General features: G+C 42.7%; 1 protein-coding gene across 2 annotated transcripts in view; it reads right to left on the bottom strand.

The window, feature by feature from the left end:
* Positions 1 to 20,040, bottom strand: part of SNTG1 (syntrophin gamma 1) — a 566,961-nt gene that overhangs the window by 50,413 nt on the left and 496,508 nt on the right. For both annotated transcript variants that reach the window (XM_034762903.1, XM_034762905.1), the window contains one exon: positions 5,550 to 5,702. In XM_034762903.1, coding sequence (XP_034618794.1) covers positions 5,550 to 5,702 — 153 coding nt within the window. The remainder of the gene's footprint in view (positions 1 to 5,549; positions 5,703 to 20,040) is intronic.

Here is a 20,040-nt window from a genome sequence, read left to right as displayed (position 1 = left end):
TTTTTGAAAATCTTACCTTTAATATTTTAGTGGTTATGTGTGTCCTGGTGTATTATTGCATCTTTAAACAATTTGCACTGAAATATGTTATATAGCAGGAAACCTGACAATGACAAACACAGAGTAATTTTCATAGTACAAACACAATAAAAGTCAAGAGCTAGGGTATTTGATGGTTGTGGAAAATATGAATTGCAGATATTCATATCACATCTTTTGACATTTTTGTTACTGTAAATGCCATTGATTCACATGAACGAAGTGTTATTTTGACATTAACATTGCACCATATAAGGGGCACCCTAAATAAATAAACACACACACACACTCTTATTTATTTACAGCTACAAACCGGATGGCTTTACTCTTTGAAACACACTTAAATGGGCAGCCCCCTGAATACAACGACCACAAACTACATCTTCTTTGTGGAAAAGTTATTCTGCTCTAAAAAGATGAACCGTGAACACCTGCTTCTTAAATTGCAGGAAACATTTATTACTTGATATACTATTCTAGGATTTGAACACTGACTTTTTGAAAACTTTAAGATAAGTATATTTTGTGGTACTGAAATAATTGCATCTTGTTTTGTTAATATGCTGGCTGATATATAGGTGCACTACTTTTCTCTCCAGGATGGAATATGGTGACAGCTGCATCAAGGCACATACCATAGCTGTTAGATAACTTGTACAAGCACATCACATAATTCAAGTTTTTCAGCTTCAAATATGCAGACCGCTAGCACCTAAACTAAAGTAACATCTCCAATAGTTGTCATTAGGGCAGATATGAAATTTTTATGCCAGCCTCTAGACAGAGTGAGAGAAATGATAGAATAGTCTAGTTCATTCCAGTAGGGAGAAGTTGTACACACACACTTCAGCCATTCAACCATGAAAAATGTGAACTGCAATTTATTTTGATGTGATCCCATTCATTAAAAAGGTTAACTAATGCTATGTTAGAAAACTCCCACTTTTATTAAAAAATCAGGGTTTCATTTTGTAGGTTTACCTTCATATTTTATTTGTTGTGTTTGCAGAAGTGAGAGGCAGTTTTCACTGCAAATGTATTGTAAAAATGCTATTATATTATAAACATTAAAACTTTTCCCCCTGGGTCAAACAAAGGGGGGAAAAAGATGATTTTAGCTTTGGCAATGTTTCATCCCATTGAGAGAAAAAATGGGTTCACATTTGTAAAGTAACACATTTCACACTAGATCAGATTTATGAATTCCCAAATATTGAAAATCCCTCAGGTTTTGCACGCAAAGCAAAAATTGGTAGCTGCAGAGTTCTATTATCAACTCACTACAACATGTATAACACAACAACTGCTTTATTTACATTGCTCCAGCTAATTTAAGTAAACATGAAAACTACACTGAGGACTAAAATTTGTCCAAAAGACAATATCTCAGATTGGGAATAACAGTCTGCTCTAACCGAACTGACGTCCTATTCCAACAGCATAATCAGCAACTCCACCTACATGGAAGATCAGCCTCAATCTATCACTTCAGACTAAGGTTTCCGCTCATCATTTTTACTCCTCGAAATCCTGCAGAGGTATCTAAAACACAATTAGCAAAGTAAAAAAAAAAAAAAAGGGTAAAAATTATAATGGCCTTTGACCAAATGAGACTTTAAGCTCATTGGGACAGGAGCCCTCTTTTGTTCTGTGTTTGTACAGCAGCGATCACAATGTGGTCCTGATCCAGGATAACTAGGGCTCACAGGCACCGTAGTAATACAAATAATAATCATTATTATTGAATTGTTACAGTGAGTTTGGAATATGCACTATAGGATAAAGGTAAACTAGTTAACTCTATTTATTCTGGATGTCTTCTCATATTGAATTTCTCTGCTGTCTTTAATTCAGCTCCTCCTTCATGAACTTGGAGAGAATAAAATGAAGAACACTACCCAGGTGCATGGAGAATGCCGAAGTTATTACAGCTTTAAGACAAACCTTAAAGATGTACTAAAAGCTATAACAAACCTTGGAATGATTTCACATTGATTATTGGTTTCCTACACAAAAACATGCAACCTTGTAAAAAATGTATCCCACATAAACAGCCACAAAATATTTCCTCTCTCAGTCCCAGTGCATTCCCACAGTATGGAATCTTAAGGTGAGTCCATGAATAATTCAGGAGCTCAGCTCCACAAGATGACAGCCCAAAGCATTATGTTCCTCAGACCCTACGCCCTCAGTTCACACTACAGTTCCAAGGAGGTGTTTAAATTATGGAAGGCGTGATGTGCTGTGAGCTTATTGTAAGCTATTTCTGAAGCTTGGAGAACCTGAAAACACTTGGGTTATAGGTTCAATAATCAATTCAGACTTTAAAACTCAACTTTTCAAGCACAAAACTTCCATGGGGGCAAACTTTAAAATGTAATCACAAGGCAGGCTACACAATACTCATCTTCTGGAGTGAACAGCTATCATAAAAACAAGAACGATAGTAAGAAAGCACATAAAGGAAGCCCATAAAGCAAGGAATGAAACATTCAACATAAACTAGTAGGGACTTCAAGAGAGACTGTCAGCCGCATTCAGTTGATTTCAGTTAATTTGAACACTACTATAAATGCTGCAGATGTCTTGGGTTTTTCTCACACTTTAAAAAAATGCTATAAGACAACAGGGAAAAGGATTTTTTCCCCACAACTATCTATGTGACTTCTGTTTTTTCTTTAAATATCTAATTATATGCATGGATGTTCCTTATTGCTCTATAGAAAACTAATTAACTATAACATACTCTACAAAGGCACCTCTACAGTATTATAAATTGCATGACATGTTAATGGAAAACTGCTATCAACTTTATTGTTTATTTGTCTTCCTGAAACCTTAATTTTTCCTAAAGGAAGTTTGTTCTTTACTTGTATATTAGAAGCTGCAGAAGCTATGAACTTAGGTCACATTTCAACAAGGTACCTATCTGGGGCTCATGAGTAGTCCCATTGACTTTAGTGGCATTTCTCACATGCTAGAAGTGTGGCAAGTGCTTAAGTACCTTGTTGAATTGTGGTCTTAATCAGGTATATTTTTAAATAACTCTATTTGTAAAACTCTATGGACTGTATTACTTGCTGTTGTAAATTGGCATAGCTCCATTTACTTCTATGGAGCTATGTTCATTTATACCAGTAGAGAAATTGTGCCAATATATGTGTGACTATAGTAGAGTCCAGCCTACATTTGGATATTTTTAAAATGAAAAAATTAACAAAATCCTAAATTTAATTAAAATGTAAAAAAATATGGATGGCTCATGTGCAGAAATATCTGCATATACCTGGGTTTGCATTCAAAGTGAATTGTATATGCAAATAAGACACTGAATGCAGTTACCCATTTGCTTGTGTATGCGACTGCATAGAGGCTTGACTTTAAATATAAATATAATTATTATTTGAAAGTGCCCATTTATAATTTTCTGATCACCCATCCATGAGACCGCATTTTTATTTGAACATAGCTCTTTCCTTGTCACCAAATGATGAGACTCATTGGCATTTTGTAGAGGCCAATCATGCCACTTCTCAACTAACACTGAAAATCTTGTATGTGTTTGATGATAAATGTGCAACAAAATTGTGGGAGGAAGGATTAAGTCACAAACTACTGAAAGAAAATTAGAGCAAACTAAATGTAATTCAGGTAATGGAATTGGCATCTTACCCATCCCCTTCTCCCCCCCTTATTGGGATGTAGGAAAAAGTTCACATATAACACTAAAAGTGTACATACAAAAGATGAAACTGATTCTGTCAATTTTGGGTTTCAGTCAATTTCACAAATGATAAAATATTTTACTGTTGATAATGCAGTTTCTCACATTTGCTATAGGCAAAATGCACCCTTGGCACTTAAAAAATATTCTCAGCTCAATAAAGACAAGATATGCTGAACACAGTGGGGAAATGTGGGAATAAGACTGTTAGAAGAGGTATTATTGAGGACACTGGAGCATATTGAATACATTTGAAGTATAAAATCTAAGAAGTAGAGCCAAAAATCAGAAGTGGCACAGCAGGTACCCATATAAGAAGAGACAAAATTGAAGTAACTTGAGTGCTGATGGTTATTATAGATGTTTTGTTATATTTTCTTTTGTGGAATGCCCTGTAGTGCAGTTACAAACAGTGCCTCAGGTAATGATATGAGAAGTAAGAGGTATCATGAGTATTTCTGAATTAGGAGATTATTTGTTTTTGTTTTATTTTTTTAAAAGAGTGAAACTGCATTTACATTTTCCAGCACAGTGATGAAAGTTCAAACTATTCCTCTAAAATGTAACAGAAAGTAACATTTTTAAGTTAAAAATTGGCATTTCTGAGATTAACGGAAATAGCTATATGCATGAAAAGTGACAGCACTTCTACCAGTTTTATAAATTAACCTTATTTCATCTCAGCTCTGATGGTTTTGAGATCAGGAGGGTGTTACCACATATAAACATTTAACATTTTGTTTAAACAATAAGTGCCAGATGCTCAAATGAGGGCACAAATGATGTATACATAGAAACTTGTCTTTGAGCACACATCAGCATGTACATATACCAAATAGGGGCGGCATCTAACACTTAGATGCCCAAATATTCTACTGATATGCAAATATGATTTTTTTTATGGGTGCAGCTGGAAGAGTAATCATGGCAACATCTTTGCAGATGTGTCCAGAGTGATGTTTTTCTGATTGCGATATCAACATTACAGCTAGGAATGGGTGAATCAGAAAGGACTTGGAACTTTTTTTTAATATTTTAACACAAACTATAATGCACTATTGGTCATCTTAATTTCACAGTAAAATGCTGATTGGGCATCAAATATTATCCAGCCTGATCTAGAATCATAGCTATAGAACAGTCCACTACTAATCTCTACTCTGGTATCACATACTCCCCACTCTGGCACCTGATAATTAAAAAGAAATTGCAACAAACAAAAAATGTATGAAGAAAACAAAACAAAAGTGTTAGGTTCACTTTTGCCCTCACATTAGTGCAACACCTATTAACTACAATGAGAGTTTAATCCTTGTAAGTGAGGTCAGAATTGGGTCCTTTATATCACCTGACTGGACAGCATTGTTGTACAAACAGCTGTGTTACCTCCCCACTGTTTAAAAACTCTCTCTCCTGTTTTTCTTCTGTCCCTACTTTGCTCATTGCCTTTTGTCATTATTTATTGAGTTACGTATCCATGGTAATTAAAAGCAGAAATTTGATGTGGGTAAGAATGTCCTATGAGCCTTTGATTACAAACTCCATAGGAAAGATGACAGTGTCTTCTTGTACTTAGATTTGAGTAATATAGAGAAACGGTAGATAGACATATAATCAAAACACCAGGAACAACTAGGACACTGTATAGTTACTATAATAACAACATGCGTAATCCATTAGAAGGTTAGATGTTTCCATCTCATTTGGCTTTTTTTCTTATTAATTTCCATCCCTGACAAACACTTATTAACGTTCCAAAACACAGGCATTATGGCAGCTGTCTCACCTGAATTCGTTCAACTTCTAAAAAAGTTGCTGTTTGGAAGGCTTTTTCCCACAGGGTTAGGTCACACTCTAACTCCACAGAAAAGTAGAGGTCCTCTCCAGATTCAGATTGGACACCGAAGCAGTGTTTCCGACGATCCAACAGATCACTGTCCTGATGAAAACCTGAAGTTATATAATCTGGCATACATAATTAATATTTCTTACTGTAAATATCTATGCCTCAAATTTAACATTATAATTGGGCATTGCTAACTTTATACATACTGCATTAGTAGGTGAAAGTTCAGGAATTGCAAAGGAAGGCTTGGGCCTAAATGCTGACATCTGAAGGAATTTGAAACAAGACGTTATGTTGAGAGCTGTGCATTTTATCAACATACTGTACTAGGATTTACAGAAAACCACAAGCATAGCTTTCAACATCTTAACAAGCCATTTCTCATAAAGGGTACAATAGATTTTTTCTTTTTTAGTAATGAAGCGTCTATAAAATATGTCTTCTATTTATCCACAGAAGAGGTCAAGCACAAAGTAAGATGTGACTCTTTAAACTACTCTTCCAACCCCACCAATGTACCCCACTGTACCCCACCAATGGAGCGAGAGAATACTTCAGTGTAAATAGTAATTCTGTCCTTGCCTCTCTACTGAGACCACCAGGAAAGAGTCCATATTTGTGCTAGTTTACTAAATCCAGTATTAAAAGGTATACACTGTTACAGCCAGCCAGAAGAGATTTTTGTTCATCCCAATAGCAGAATTGCTCTCTTTAGAATTGTTTGTCCATAATTTAAGATCCAGGGAGAGCAGATTACATAGACTACCAAGACAGACATTTGATATCAGACTGTAGAAAAATATAGCATTAAAAAGTTGACAGGATTTATAATTGAGAAACTTGCAATGAAATCCACCATTAAAAAATTTTATCTATGTATTTTTTAAACAGCACTTTGAAAAACAGGAACATTGTGGGTTAAAATTCTGGCACACAGTTTACACAAACACACTTGTGAAAACAAGAAAAGAAGCACTCAGAAGGATCACAGTGCAACAAATTCATTGTCACAAATGACAGGCAACAAGGTCACCACCTAAACTGAGCACATATGGCATCAGGGATAAAAATAAATGCTTTTGGCTCTCAAGGCGAGTGGTCATATCTTATATTGGACCAACTTCTGTTGGTAGGAGAGACAAGCTTTTGAGCTTATACAGAGCTCTTCCTCCACCAGCTGAATTAAAGGGAAGTCTCATTAGTGTCTGTACCCACTGTACACCAGATATTAGAGAGTGACTTAGTGTGTGATTCAAAACCTACTGAAGTCACAAGGAGTCTTTCCATTTACATCAGATAGCAATAGATCAGGCCCATAAACACAGACATTTGAACTACAACCACACAGGGAGTAGGTACTCAGATACCATGGAAATGTGATGGCAGTTGTGAACTGCATACATTCTCGGAGGCTCAGATCCTCAACTGGTGTAAATCAGCATAGCTCTTTAAAAGACAATGGAGTCATGATGACTTACATCAGCATAGGATCTGGTTCTCTGCATGTAAGAGAGCACAGTGTGAAAATACAATGTACAAAATACAACATTCATGCATGCACATTTACAAACTATACATAGATCTTCCACATACTAGACTATTTAGGATGTTTCAAACTTCTCATGGAATAACATTCGCCTGAATTGACATATTTATGTAGGACTTGTAAGATTGATTATCTACCCAAACTATCATGGTAATATATGGTTAGAGCCTGAGAACTGAACACAACATGTGACAAAAAGATCAATTATTACTTTGGGACAGAATCACTTTCCCGTTCCTTTGCTTTTGCACCATTCAGGCAGTGTAAAAAGTGAGAAGCCCACCAGTCAGTCCCTTTGTGGGATGTCCCCTGGCCTGGAGGGTCTCCCAAGAGGGTGTAGAGCTGACATAGCTGGCTTCCTCTACCCTCTGGTACGGGGGGGTGAGGGAAGGAGATTGGCTGGAATGCTCTGCACTCTGGCTATCCTCAACTGCTGTCTGATTCTTCAGGGACCACAGCCAACAGAGACAAGTTAGAGCAGCACGCTATAGTATTCTAGCCTGCACTGGGGCTGAGGGAAAGAATCTGTTTGTTGGTCCTCAGTTTCTCTTTTTCTCCTGTACTGTGTTGCTGTAGATGACTGAGGGCAGGTCTTCACTACGGGGGGGGGGGGCGGGTCGATTTAAGATACGCAAATTCAGCTACGCGAATAGCGTAGCTGAATTCGATGTATCGCAGCCGACTTACCCCGCTGTAGGGACAGCGGCAAAATCGACCTCTGCGGCTTACCACCTCCGCTGGTGGAGTAAGAGCATCGATTCGGGGATCGATTGTTGCGTCCCAACGAGACGCGATAAATCAATCCCCAAGAGATCGATTTCTACCCACCGATTCAGGCGGGTAGTGTAGACCTAGCCTGAGGGAAGGAGGGAGGGATGTCATCCTTAGCCAGGTTCACACAGAGCCAGTTGAACTATCCTGCTGTCTCTGGGCTCTCACTGATGGGTAGGTAAGCAGGCAATGTGAGTAGCCTGAACTACTTCCCTCCTTTCCCTTTGATGGAACAGTCAGACACCAGGCAAGTTGTACAACAGCTGAACCAGGGAAGGGACAGCAGCTACTCAAGACCGCCCTAAGTTCACACTAGAACTGCTCCTGGAACTGCAGGGAAGTAGTGGGAGACTACTGGCGAGGTGACAACCCCTATGCTTCTCTCCATACTGAAAACATTCCAATTTAAAAACTTGTAGAGCACCACTTAACAATCTCATTTTTCAATAATAATCAAATACTAATTTTCTTAACAGCTACCTCAGAGGCCAGAAGTTAGAGCCCAAGGGCCATAAGTGTCCCCCAATCCCCAGATTGGACACCCCTGGGTTAGAGGGACAAATCATAACACTTTTATACTTGGATGGTAGAAAAGAACCAAAAATAAACATTATCCCAAAATGTGCACATACTTCTAACAACTTAGAAGGTACATGGAATTGAATCTATCACCATCATATTTAGAACACTGATAAATAAGGCTAAGATTTTGTCACAGTTATTTTTAGTAAAAGTCACGGACACGTCACAGGCAACAAACAAAATTTCACGGAGCCCGTGACCTGTCCATGACTTTTACTACAAATAACCATACGAGTTGCGTGACAGAGGTGTACAGCCCGGGCTGCAGCCCCCACCGCGGGGCAGGAGCACCTGGCCCAGGCTGCGGCCCCCACCATGGTGCAGGAGCCCACGGTCCCGGCTGCGGCCCCCGTTGCAAGCCGCAGGGCAGGAGCTGCCCTCACCAGGGGGCAGGAGCACACAGCCCCAGCTGTGGTCCCCATTTCGGGGGTATGTGGGGAGCATAGCCACAGCTTCAGCCCTGGCTTCAGCTGCAGACAGATGAAGTCACGACGGTCCGGTAAATTCACGGAATCCATGACTGCTGTGATCATCATGACTAACTTGTAGCCTTACTAATAAATAACATATTAACTATTGAAAACACTCCTGTAACTCTTGTCCAATGACAGTAATACCGCTGCACGTTCAGTCATAACAAGTTTATTTGAAAGCGTATTAGTGTTAGATGTTTACACCACATATTGTACCAGGGCAGTAACCACGGCAGGGTGAATGGGGCAGCCACCCAGGGCACAAAGCCAGGGGAGGGAGGCTGAAAAATGGGATGGATGAAAAAAGAAATGGTAGGAGGCAGAGCCCTGCAGTGGGACCGGGATCCACGGGTCCCATTACCATACCTGCTACCCTTACTTTTGTACTGCTGCGGATGGTGGCAATACCATGCCACCCTTACTTCTACGCTGCTTCTCATGGCAGTGCTGCCTTCACAGCTGGGTGGCTGGAGAGTGGTGGTTGCTGGCCAGGCATCTAGCTCTGAGGCAGCGCTGCCGCCAACAGCAGTGCAGAAGTAAGAACGGCATGGTATGGTAATGGGACCCATGAGGTCCCAGTCCTGCTGCAAAGCTGTACCTCCTACCATTTTATTCGCCCATCCCATTTTTCCACCCCTGCTCCCCCAGCTTTGCACCCTGGGCGGCTGCCCTGCTCACCCCACCCTGGTTATGGCCCTGATGGATACAACTGTGTTGAGAATTTTAAGAAAAAACACATTTCAGAGCAGAAAATTGGGATTTTTTAAAACTTTCATAACTGACATAACAAGCACAGATGTGCCAGGGCTATGAACTACCAAGCCTAGCAGTGCTAGGACTGAGCCCAGGCAGCCCCCGCCCCCCCCCCACTAAGCACCCCAAAACCAACAAAAGGGACAGGAGAATAGTGCCTATCTTCACAAGGTTGGATTTAACACATCCGGGTTTCATGGCCACACTCATATAAGGCCTGGTCTACACTAGGAGGTTATGTGGAATTTAGCAGCGTTAAATCAAATTAACCCTGCACCCGGTCCCCACAACGAAGCTATTTAGTTTGACATAGAGGTCTCTTAAATTCAATTTCTGTACTCCTCCCCAACGAGGGGAGTAGCGCTAAATTCGACATGGCCATGTCGAATTAGGGTAGGTGTGGATGGAAATCGATGCTAATAGCTCCGGGAGCGATCCCACAGTGCACCACTCTGTTGACGCTCTGGACAGCAGTCCGAGCTCGGATGCTCTGACCAGCCACACAGGAAAAGCCCCGGGAAAATTTGAATCCCTTTTCTTGTCTGGGCAGTTTGAATCTCATTTCCTGTTTGGACATCGTGGCGAGCTCGGCAGCACTGGCAACGATGCAGAGTTCTCCAGCAGAGGTGACCATGCAATCTTAGAATAGAAAGGGGGCTCCAGCATGGACTGATCGGGAAGTCTTGGATCTGATCGCTGTGTGGGGCGATGAGTCCGTGCTTTCAGAGCTGCAATCGAAAAGACGGAATGCAAAGATCTACGAGAACATCTCAAAAGCCATGACAGAGAGAGGATACAGCCAGGATGCAACGCAGTGCCGCGTGAAAATCAAGGAGCTGAGAAAAGCGTACCAGAAGACCAAAGAGTCAAACGGATGCTCCGAATCCCAGCCCCAGACATGCCGTTTCTACGACGCACTGTATTCCATTCTAGGTGCGGCCGCCACCACTACCCCACCACTGACCATGGACTGAGGATGGGATATTGTCGACGGCCGCTTCCTCAGAGATGTTAGCAGACGGGGAAGATGAGGAAGGTGATGAGGAGGACGAGGCAGTCGACAACGCTTACAACACTGATTTCCGAGACAGCCAGGATCTCTTCATCACCCTCACAGAGATCCCCTACCAACCATCCCCAGGTGTTAACCCGGGCCCTGAATCAGGGGAAGGATCAGTCAGTAAGTATTTTAAACATGTAAACATTTATTTTGAACAGAACAGGAATATTAACAATGGGTTTTTCATGATTACTTTGCCCTAGGCGCTTAACGTTTTAGTCCTTGGCAGTGCAACTACTGCAAAAGAATCTAACAATGTCCGGTTTATCATGATTAGTTTGCCCTAGGCGCTCTACTTTTTAGTCCTTGCCAGTACAGCTACTGGAAAAGAAGGTCTATATGTCCGGGGATAGAGCTGAAATCCTCATGGGACATCTCCACGAAGCTCTCCTGGAGGTAATTGGAAAGCCTTTGCATGAGGTTCCTGGGGAGAGCGGCCTTATTGTGTCCTCCATGATAGGAAACTTTTCCGCGCCAGGCTATCATCAAGTACTCTGGGATCATTGCCTTGCAGAGCATGGCAGCATACAGCCCTGGTTTTTGCTGGCTTTCATGCAGCATGCGTTCTTTCTCGGTCTCAGAAATCCTCAGCAGAGTGATGTCGCTCATGGTGACCTGCTTAGAATTAGGGGAATGTTACTATTGGGACTGCTTACCTGTTCCTTTACAGAACTGTCACCGGCAGTTTACAGCCACGCGGTGGAGGCAGGAGAGGGGCAGCATACAGGGATCTTTCCCAGAGACAGCCGCGAGGGGGGTGGGACAGGGGCAGAGTTCATACTGGCCGGATTGCCGGCAGCAGGAACTGGCCAACGATAGGAGCATTGCTTTGAACGTGAAAGGAGGGCACTACTATAATTTAAGTTTTAAGCAGCCAAAAGTCTACGGCTTACCATGTCAGCCTGCTACCCGAATTCTGCTGTCCTGCCCCGCTTGTCTGATCTCCACTGCAAGATCCCAGGCACTGAATGCGAAGGCCGAAAATTCGACCTTGTCCTGAGTGCGCATGTGATAGGTGCTGTGCATGGTCTTGTTCACAGAGAAAGACTATGTTCATTGTTCACAAAAAATTATCTTTGTGAGGAATTCACTCCCTTTTTCCCATCCCACAGCTGCGACTGTCTCCCGACCTACCCTAGCATCCCCCTCCCAGAGGCTGGCGCAGATTAGGCGGAGAAAGAAAAGGACATGGGACGACATGTTCTCGAACTTATGGGCTGCTCCCGAGCCGATGCGGCCCAGCAGACCCAGTGGAGGGAGAACATGTCGCAATACCAGCGAGCACACAGCGAACGGGAGGAGAGGTGGCGGCAGGAAGACCAGCAGGCGACTCAAACGCTGCTTGGACTAATGAGGGAGCAAACGGACACGCTCTGGTGTGGATGTTCTGCAGGGCTGGAGGCAGGAGGACAGAGCCCCGCTGCAGTCTCTCTCTAACCGCCCTCCCCCGCCACAAACTCCCATACCCCCCTCACCCAAAGTCCCAAGAAGGAGGGGCGGCAGGGGCCATGAAAACTGTCACTCCACCCCTGCAGACTGCTCAAGTACCAGAAGGCTGTCATTCCCAAAAATTTGATAAGTCCTTTCCTTCCTGCCTCACCCAAGCCCCCGTCCCAGTTTCATCTCCTAATTGTGTAGTTGCTAATAAAAGATACGTTTCTGTTAATTACTGTTTCCATCATGTTCTTTTAGGGGAGAGTGTGTTTGAAGGGGGGGGGGAAGGGGATTCGTAATTGGAGAGGACAGTTACCTTTACCAGGGTACAGACACGGGGGCAGGTTCAGCAGAAGGTCACACACACATTGCAGTCACTAGGCACCCTGGTCAGTCTGGGAGGTGGTTTTCATGTTCGGTGTGGGGGGGGGCCATGCGACTTTGTGGCGGGGAAGGGCGGTTAGAGATCTTATGCAGCGGTCCTTATCCTGGATCACAGAGCCACGCAGCAGGGGATCTGTAATCGTCCTCCCCCGCCACAAAGTCACATAACCCCCACACACAGAGTCCCGAAAAGAAGGGGTGGCAGGCTCCATTGAAATAACCAGTCCACTACTGCGGACCACTCTCGGAGCAGGAGCCTGTCATTCCTCGAGTTTAGAAGCGTTCTTTCCATCATTATGCCCGCTCCCCACCACAGTCTGCGTCCCAGTTTCAACACTTTACCGCGAAATCCGTAATAAAGAAAATGGTGTTCATTAACAAAGTTCCATTTATTTTATTTTTAAACGTGTGTTGGAAGGGGGGGGGAACGGGGTGAACGGGGTATGTAGCTGGAGAGGATAGTCAACAGTAAGTGGGTAAAGAAATGGGGGCAGGTTCAGCTTCTCTTTAAACAAACTTAATAGTCACAGGTTACCCTGATCACCGAGGAACCTAGCTTTCAAAGCCTCCCGGATGCACAGCGTGTCCCGCTGGGCTCTTCTAATCGCACGGCTGTCTGGCTGGGCGTAATCAGCAGCCAGGCTATTCGCCTCAACCTCCCACCCCGCCATAAAGATCTCCCCCTTGCTCTCACAGAGATTGTGGAGCACACAGCAAACTGCAATAACAATGGGGACATTGGTTTCGCTGAGATCAGAGCGAGTCAGTAAGCTTCTCCATCTCCCCTTGAGACATCCAAAAGCACACTCCACCACCATTCTACACTTGCTCAGACGGTAGTTGAAGAGTTCTTTTTCAGTGTCCAGGCCTGTATACGGCTTCATGAGCCAGGGCATTAGTGGGTAGGCTGGGTCCCCGAGGATCACTATAGGCATCTCCACATCCCCAACAGTTATTTTCTGATCTGGGAAGTAAATACCTTCCTGCAGCTGTCTAAACAGACCAGAGTTCCTGAAAACACGAGCGTCATGAACCTTGCCTGGCCATCCGACGTTGATGTTTGTAAAACGTTCCCTATGGTCCACCAGTGCTTGCAGCACCATTGAAAAGTAGCCCTTTCGGTTAATTTACTGGCTGGCCTGGTGGTCCAGTCCCAAGTTAGGGATGTGAGTTCCATCCTTAGCCCCACCACAGTTTGGGAATCCCATCGCGGCAAAGCCATCTATGATGACCTGCACGTTTCCAAGGGTCACTACCTTTGACAGCAGTAGCTCAACGGTTGCGTTGGCTACTTGCATCACAGCAACCCCCATGATAGATTTGCCGACACCAAAGTGGTTCGCGACTGACCGGTAGCTGTCTGGCGTTGCAAGCTTCCAGAGGGCTATGGCCACTCGCTTCTGGACAGTCAGGGCTGCTCGCATCCAGGTGTCCTTGCGCTTCAGGGTAGGGGACAGCAACTCACAAAGTTCCAGGAAAGTTCCCTTCCGCATACGAAAGTTTCGCAGCCACTGTGATTCATCCCAGACCTGCAGCACTATGCGATCCCACCAGTCCGTGCTTGTTTCCCAGGCCCAGAATCGCCGTTCCACAGCATCAACATGACCCATTGCCACCATGATGTTCATGGCGCGGGGTCCCGTGCTTTGTGAGAGGTCTGTGCCACTCTCAGACTTCATGTCCTCACTGTGCTGCCATAGCCTCGTCGCCCAATTTCTCAGCATCTGCCTCTGGAAAAGGTGGATGATAAGGTGTGAGGTGTTGACAACGGCCATAACTGCAGCGATGGTCGCAGCAGGCTCCAGGCTCGCAGTGCTGTGGCATCCGCGGTGTCATTCACCAGAAAAGTGCGCAAACTGATTGCCTGCCGGCGCTTTCAGGGAGTAGGGCGGGAGTGACGGTTGGATGACGACAGTTACCCAAAACCACCTCGACACATTTTTTTCCCCAGCAGGCATTGGGGGCTCGACCCAGAATTCCAATGGGCAGCGGGCACTGCGGGAACTGTGGGATAGCTGCCCACAGTGCACCGCTTCCAATGTCGACGCTTGCCCCGTTAGTGTGGACTCACAAAGTCGAATTACTGTCCTTAGTGTGGATACACACGTTCGACTTTGTAATATCGATTCCACATATTCAATTTAAGTACAATCGAACTACTCTCATAGTGTAGACATACCCTAAGTCAATGAATCTATTCAGCAAGAGGCATGACAAAATGAACATGTAAATGTGCACAGTTTTCCAAAGAGTGAGCCTCATCCTGCTAACAAGACTCTGAGCTATATCTATTCCTTAGGCCATTTTCCTTCTGCTAGGCAAAAGTTATCTGGCAGCTGAGCAGCACTCCTCAATGCAGGATTGAGGTCCCTTGTAGTCCCTGCCCTTTCCATTACTTTTTCACCTGTGCATAGGTGTGCAACACTCCAAACCTGTCCCTATGTATCTAATTGTACTTTCTGTTAAATAATGGATAAGCAGGTCAATGGACTGACCAATGTGTGTGTACATTTTTTTTTAACAAAAATGCTATGCACCTGTCCCAAAAAAGTTATTAGTTCAGGGTAGTATGCTGTCCCCCACAAAGCATGACAAAACCTCTAAAGGATGCTTCAAATATGAGATAAAAATGTCTGGAGTCTTGTACTCTGAGTTGGACTAAGACACCATCCTTATTAACTAACTTTTCATCTCATGGAAGTTGTTTTGTTGATAAGATGTTTCACTTCAGTATAACTATAATGCACTCAGACACTCGCTTAGTGATTATCATAATCTTGTTCTTTTATTATCACTTTAGTCTGCGGTGGCCTTTATTGAACTTTGTGATGACTTCATATGTGCTGTATGAGACTAATAATGATTTAATTGTAGTATTTGCCTGGGACCACAATTAAAAACAAATTCTCTGGGAAAGAATTGTCACAAGAAGGGAAAGTTGTACCAGTCTCCTGACTCTCCACTCAAAAAAGGTCATTTTATCTATCCATTTATTTATTTATAACCACAAAGTCCAAAGAAACAGCTTTGCAGCAAAACTAACTATCAGGAAGGTCTTTGGCTCATATCCACATGCTATGTAATCCAGCAGCTCTGCTGTCAGGAGGGGTGACTCCTGTTTGCCAAGTTAATAATGATGTACCTATTAAGTAAGAGCCATAAATTTCTCCAAGGGAAACCAGCATGGTTCATTAACTTGAAAAGATCAAGTTAAAGTGGAATACTTCACAATCATCAGTTAGTGGAATTATCTTCATCTCTCTCCAGAAAGTCTATTTTCTCTAAAAACTCCATGCTCTCCAGCTAAACACTGCTCCTTTTTTGAAGTGCTCACTACCTTTTATTTTACTTAAAATGTAGCTGGTAAACACTAGTAAGTAATCTCTTCTTGGGGCCAATCATCCAATATGTGAATGGCCTGAGCTTCCACTGCAGTCAATGGGAGTTGAAGGTGCTCAGAACATAACCATACCTACTCAGCAACAGCTTCCAAGACTGGGTGATGAAAGTGTGCCTAACTCACATGGATCATCTTGGGCTAGACGGAATCCCTTCTTCATGCTGATGAGCCATTTTTGCAGTCCCATTGATGGCAACACTCACCATCATGAGTAAGGTGTTCACAATCTGTTCCAAGGAGAGTTATTGGGCAAAACAGACTCTTTGGTATCAGGTGACTTTAATTTCATTTTTTAAATATATATTCAATTCAGCTTCCACTTTCACATTAATAGAAATGATTTTATCATATCAACATTTTATACTTTGTAGATGGGAAAAAGTTGGTGAGATCCTCTGGCTCACTGGTGAAGCCAGCTCAATGACCTCTTTGCAGCAGAAATACAAAGGGGGCTTACCAGACACAGTAATTGGGCCCAATACTTGTCTAGGTCCTTTAAAAATAAAAAGCACTATACAAATGTAAGCATTAATTCTAGAGCACATTAGGTGTAAAGAGAAGTTAAAAAAAACAATGTAGCAGGCATTTTGCACCTCCAGTCATCATTTATTTAGTAACTGAATATTAATTAGTTCTTCACACTCTGTGCCCAGGTTTACTATTATTTTAGATATTAATCTTCGCTCACATTTAGCTGCTGGGTATGTCTGCATGAATAGAGAACTCCACTTTCTAAGAGGTTCACATGCTCCCTTTTGTATTCCTCTTTTTAAGAACACTCTTCCGTGGCATCACCATTAGTTGCTATGGAGATGATTTTGATAGCACTTACAAACAGCAAGAGCAGATTCACTTCAGAGTAACAAAGATATTGTTTCATAAAACATTCTTATTAATAAATAATAGGGAAGAGAAGGCATAACATAATGAACATGTACACACACATATATTCACCCAGTATCTGCTCCCTGTACTGATACTTTTCTCAGATTTCTGTTTGGTGAAAATAGCCTCTGATATTTATTTGCTGAGTGACATGCTGAGGTGTGTGTGTGTGTTTGTATATGCTGAGATTATATAATTTTTCTAACATTGCAAAGAAGCACTAATGGCTTATAACTTTATCAAACTTTAACTGTTTGAGCTGATATTTTCCATGAAAGGTGTCTGCTTCAGGCTGAATGTTCTTATTAAGTGTCAGCTAAAACAGTTTATTCAATTCTGAGAACAAGGTTACAAAAAACAACATTGTTTTGTCCATATTAAAGAACTTTGTACAACTGTGTTGTTGACAAGCTCTGGTGTTTCCACGCTTTGCAGCACAAACTTCAAATTCAGAGATGGTGGGTGGTAATGGTGGGACTGATGTCAGGGATGTGCCTTTTGCCATACCCATAAAAATCTGTCATAATTTGGGCAAGTTAATTGCTTTTTTCAAAATGGTAGTTCAGATGTGTTCAGTAGAGACTTGACAGCTAAATTCTCCGAAGAGTGTACACTGAGCATGCTCCATCCCCACAGGGCGACAGTTTGCTCCATCTCAGGGTTGCAGTTGCCAAGCAGAACTTTCCCTGCCATTACTCCTCCTGCCTTCTGGGGGCTTCTGTGTTGCCAGGTACTGAGAATAAGGAGAATGGTTTCTCCTGTTCTCTCAGTGCTCTCCCTGATGAGGACAAGATAACATGGAAAGAAGGATGAGGCAGCCTGTCTTGAATGCAGAGTGCTGAGGAATGGGGTGGGAGAGATGCAGGGCATGTGTTGGGGGATAGGAACAAGAGTTCAGGGTACAGGGGAGTTAGCAGGAGCCAGAAGGTTGGAGTAGGGATAGGGGCAGGAAGACAAGGGGACAAATGACTGTGTGGGTTTGTCGGGGGGGAATATAGGAAGGAGTAGAGGGAAAGGGGAGGATAGGAGCAAACTGGGGTTAAGTCAGGAACCACGGAGAAAGGAAAACATGGCAGACTAAGTAGCGGGAGCCCAGGGAAGTGACACAAGAATCCATGGGGATAGCAGCAGGAGAAGGGACAAGAGCAGGAGTTGAGGAGGTGTGGAGAGGAGACGCTGAGGCATGCAGGAGCAGAAATGACTAATTACTAGAAGACATTGCCCTACAGAACATGAAAATTAACTAAAGTAAACAAGACTTTAGAATCATAGAATCATAGAATATCAGAGTTGGAAGAGACCTCAAGAGGTCATCTAGTCCAACCCCCTGCTCAAAGCAGGACCAATTCCCAGCTAAATCATCCCAGCCAGGGCTTTGTCAAGCCGGGCCTTAAAAACCTCCAAGGAAGGAGACTCCACCACCTCCCTAGGTAACGCATTCCAGTGTTTCACCACCCTCCTAGTGAAATAGTTTTTCCTGATATCCAACCTGGACCTCCCCCACTGCAACTTGAGACCATTGCTCCTTGTTCTGTCATCTGCCACCACTGAGAACAGCCGAGCTCCATCCTCTTTGGAACCCCCCTTCAGGTAGTTGAAGGCTGCTATCAAATCCCCCCTCATTCTTCTCTTCTGGAGACTAAACAATCCCAGTTCTCTCAGCCTCTCCTCATAAGTCATGTGCTCCAGACCCCTAATCATTTTTGTTGCCCTCCGCTGGACTCTTTCCAATTTTTCCACATCCTTCTTGTAGTGTGGGGCCCAAAACTGGACACAGTATTCCAGATGAGGCCTCACCAATGTCGAATAAAGGGGAACGATCACGTTCCTCGATCTGCTGGCTTTGGTTTCTGTTACTGGACCTATCAATTAATTCAGCCTCCCAGGGTTGGATCGTTGGCTTGACTAGATTGTCTGGCAGCATAAAAACAGACTAAAGGCAGCTGAAGTGGCTAGCTGAGAATTTTCTTTGCATTGGGGACTCTTTCAAATGTACACAACTTGTATAGCCAGCTCTTCATTCTTGCTTTTTCATCCCTCGGCCCAAGAGCTGCGGCCAGTGATTCCTCCCTGCCTGAATATTCCTTTGGCAGTATTCACAGCTAGTAATATTTTAAGTAGCCTTGAGGCTGTTTAAAGTTATTTCTTGAGACCATATTGGTCCACAACAAACTATGCTGATTGTCAAATAGTATACGAAGAATCCAGTCTTCTGATTATATCTATCTGTACTGTATTTTTGTTTGTACTGGTCCGTCATGTTATCTGAATGCACAACTGTTTCCTGTATTTCTCCCTTTTTCTCATATCTATTTATATAATAAAAATATACTGTAAAATGAGTTATTTTTACCACCAAGAGTAATTATTCTGTGCTGACAAAGTTAAGGTCGGAGGCGGCAGTTCTAACTAGAAGTTTAATTTGAGTAAAGAATGCAGCATTAGAGCACTCAAGATAAAAATGAAAAGAATTGCATTTAGTGAGTCTCACACACAGGGATAGTTGGGAAGTGAGAGTCTGAAATATGACATGAGCCTTCTGTGCCTTCAGGTTGGAGCTGATTAGGAATATAGTAAGGAAATAACTGTACTGATATGAATAATACCTTGCATAAACTCCAGCTGTTCACCATCCTGACACCTTGCCTGTGTGGACATACTTGTCCCCTTTTTCATTTCAGAGCTAATTTGCCATCAGACTACAACTACTGCTTCATGCCAAATAAAATAGCATTTTTACGGTAGGTCTCAAAGCATCTGTGATTTAACACCCAGGAACTAGAGAGGAGGTGATCAGACTACAGAAGGGATTTACTCATGATTGAAAGTGCAGTCTTCTATGGTGGTAAAAACTAACTTTAGGCAATTTTGACTATCCTGGATATATTATTTTAATCTAATTTGCATAACCTGCCTAAAAGATTATACCACACTAGATTAAAAAGAAAAAAATGGTCTAAATAACAAAATGTTTAATTATGTAGTGCCTTTTATCTCAAAACCTCAAGACATATTATATTTACACAGTATCAGGGGGTAGCCGTGTTAGTCTGTATCTACAAAAACAACAAAGAGTCTAGTGGCACCTTAAAGACTAACAGATTTATTTGGGCATAAGCTTTCGTGAGTAAAAACCTCACTTC

The sequence above is a fragment of the Trachemys scripta genome, chromosome 2 (assembly GCF_013100865.1).
Source record: "Trachemys scripta elegans isolate TJP31775 chromosome 2, CAS_Tse_1.0, whole genome shotgun sequence".
Classification (NCBI taxonomy): Eukaryota; Metazoa; Chordata; order Testudines; family Emydidae; genus Trachemys; species Trachemys scripta.
The sequence above is the reverse complement of the archived record's forward strand: the minus strand, read 5'-3'. Positions and strand labels throughout refer to the sequence as shown.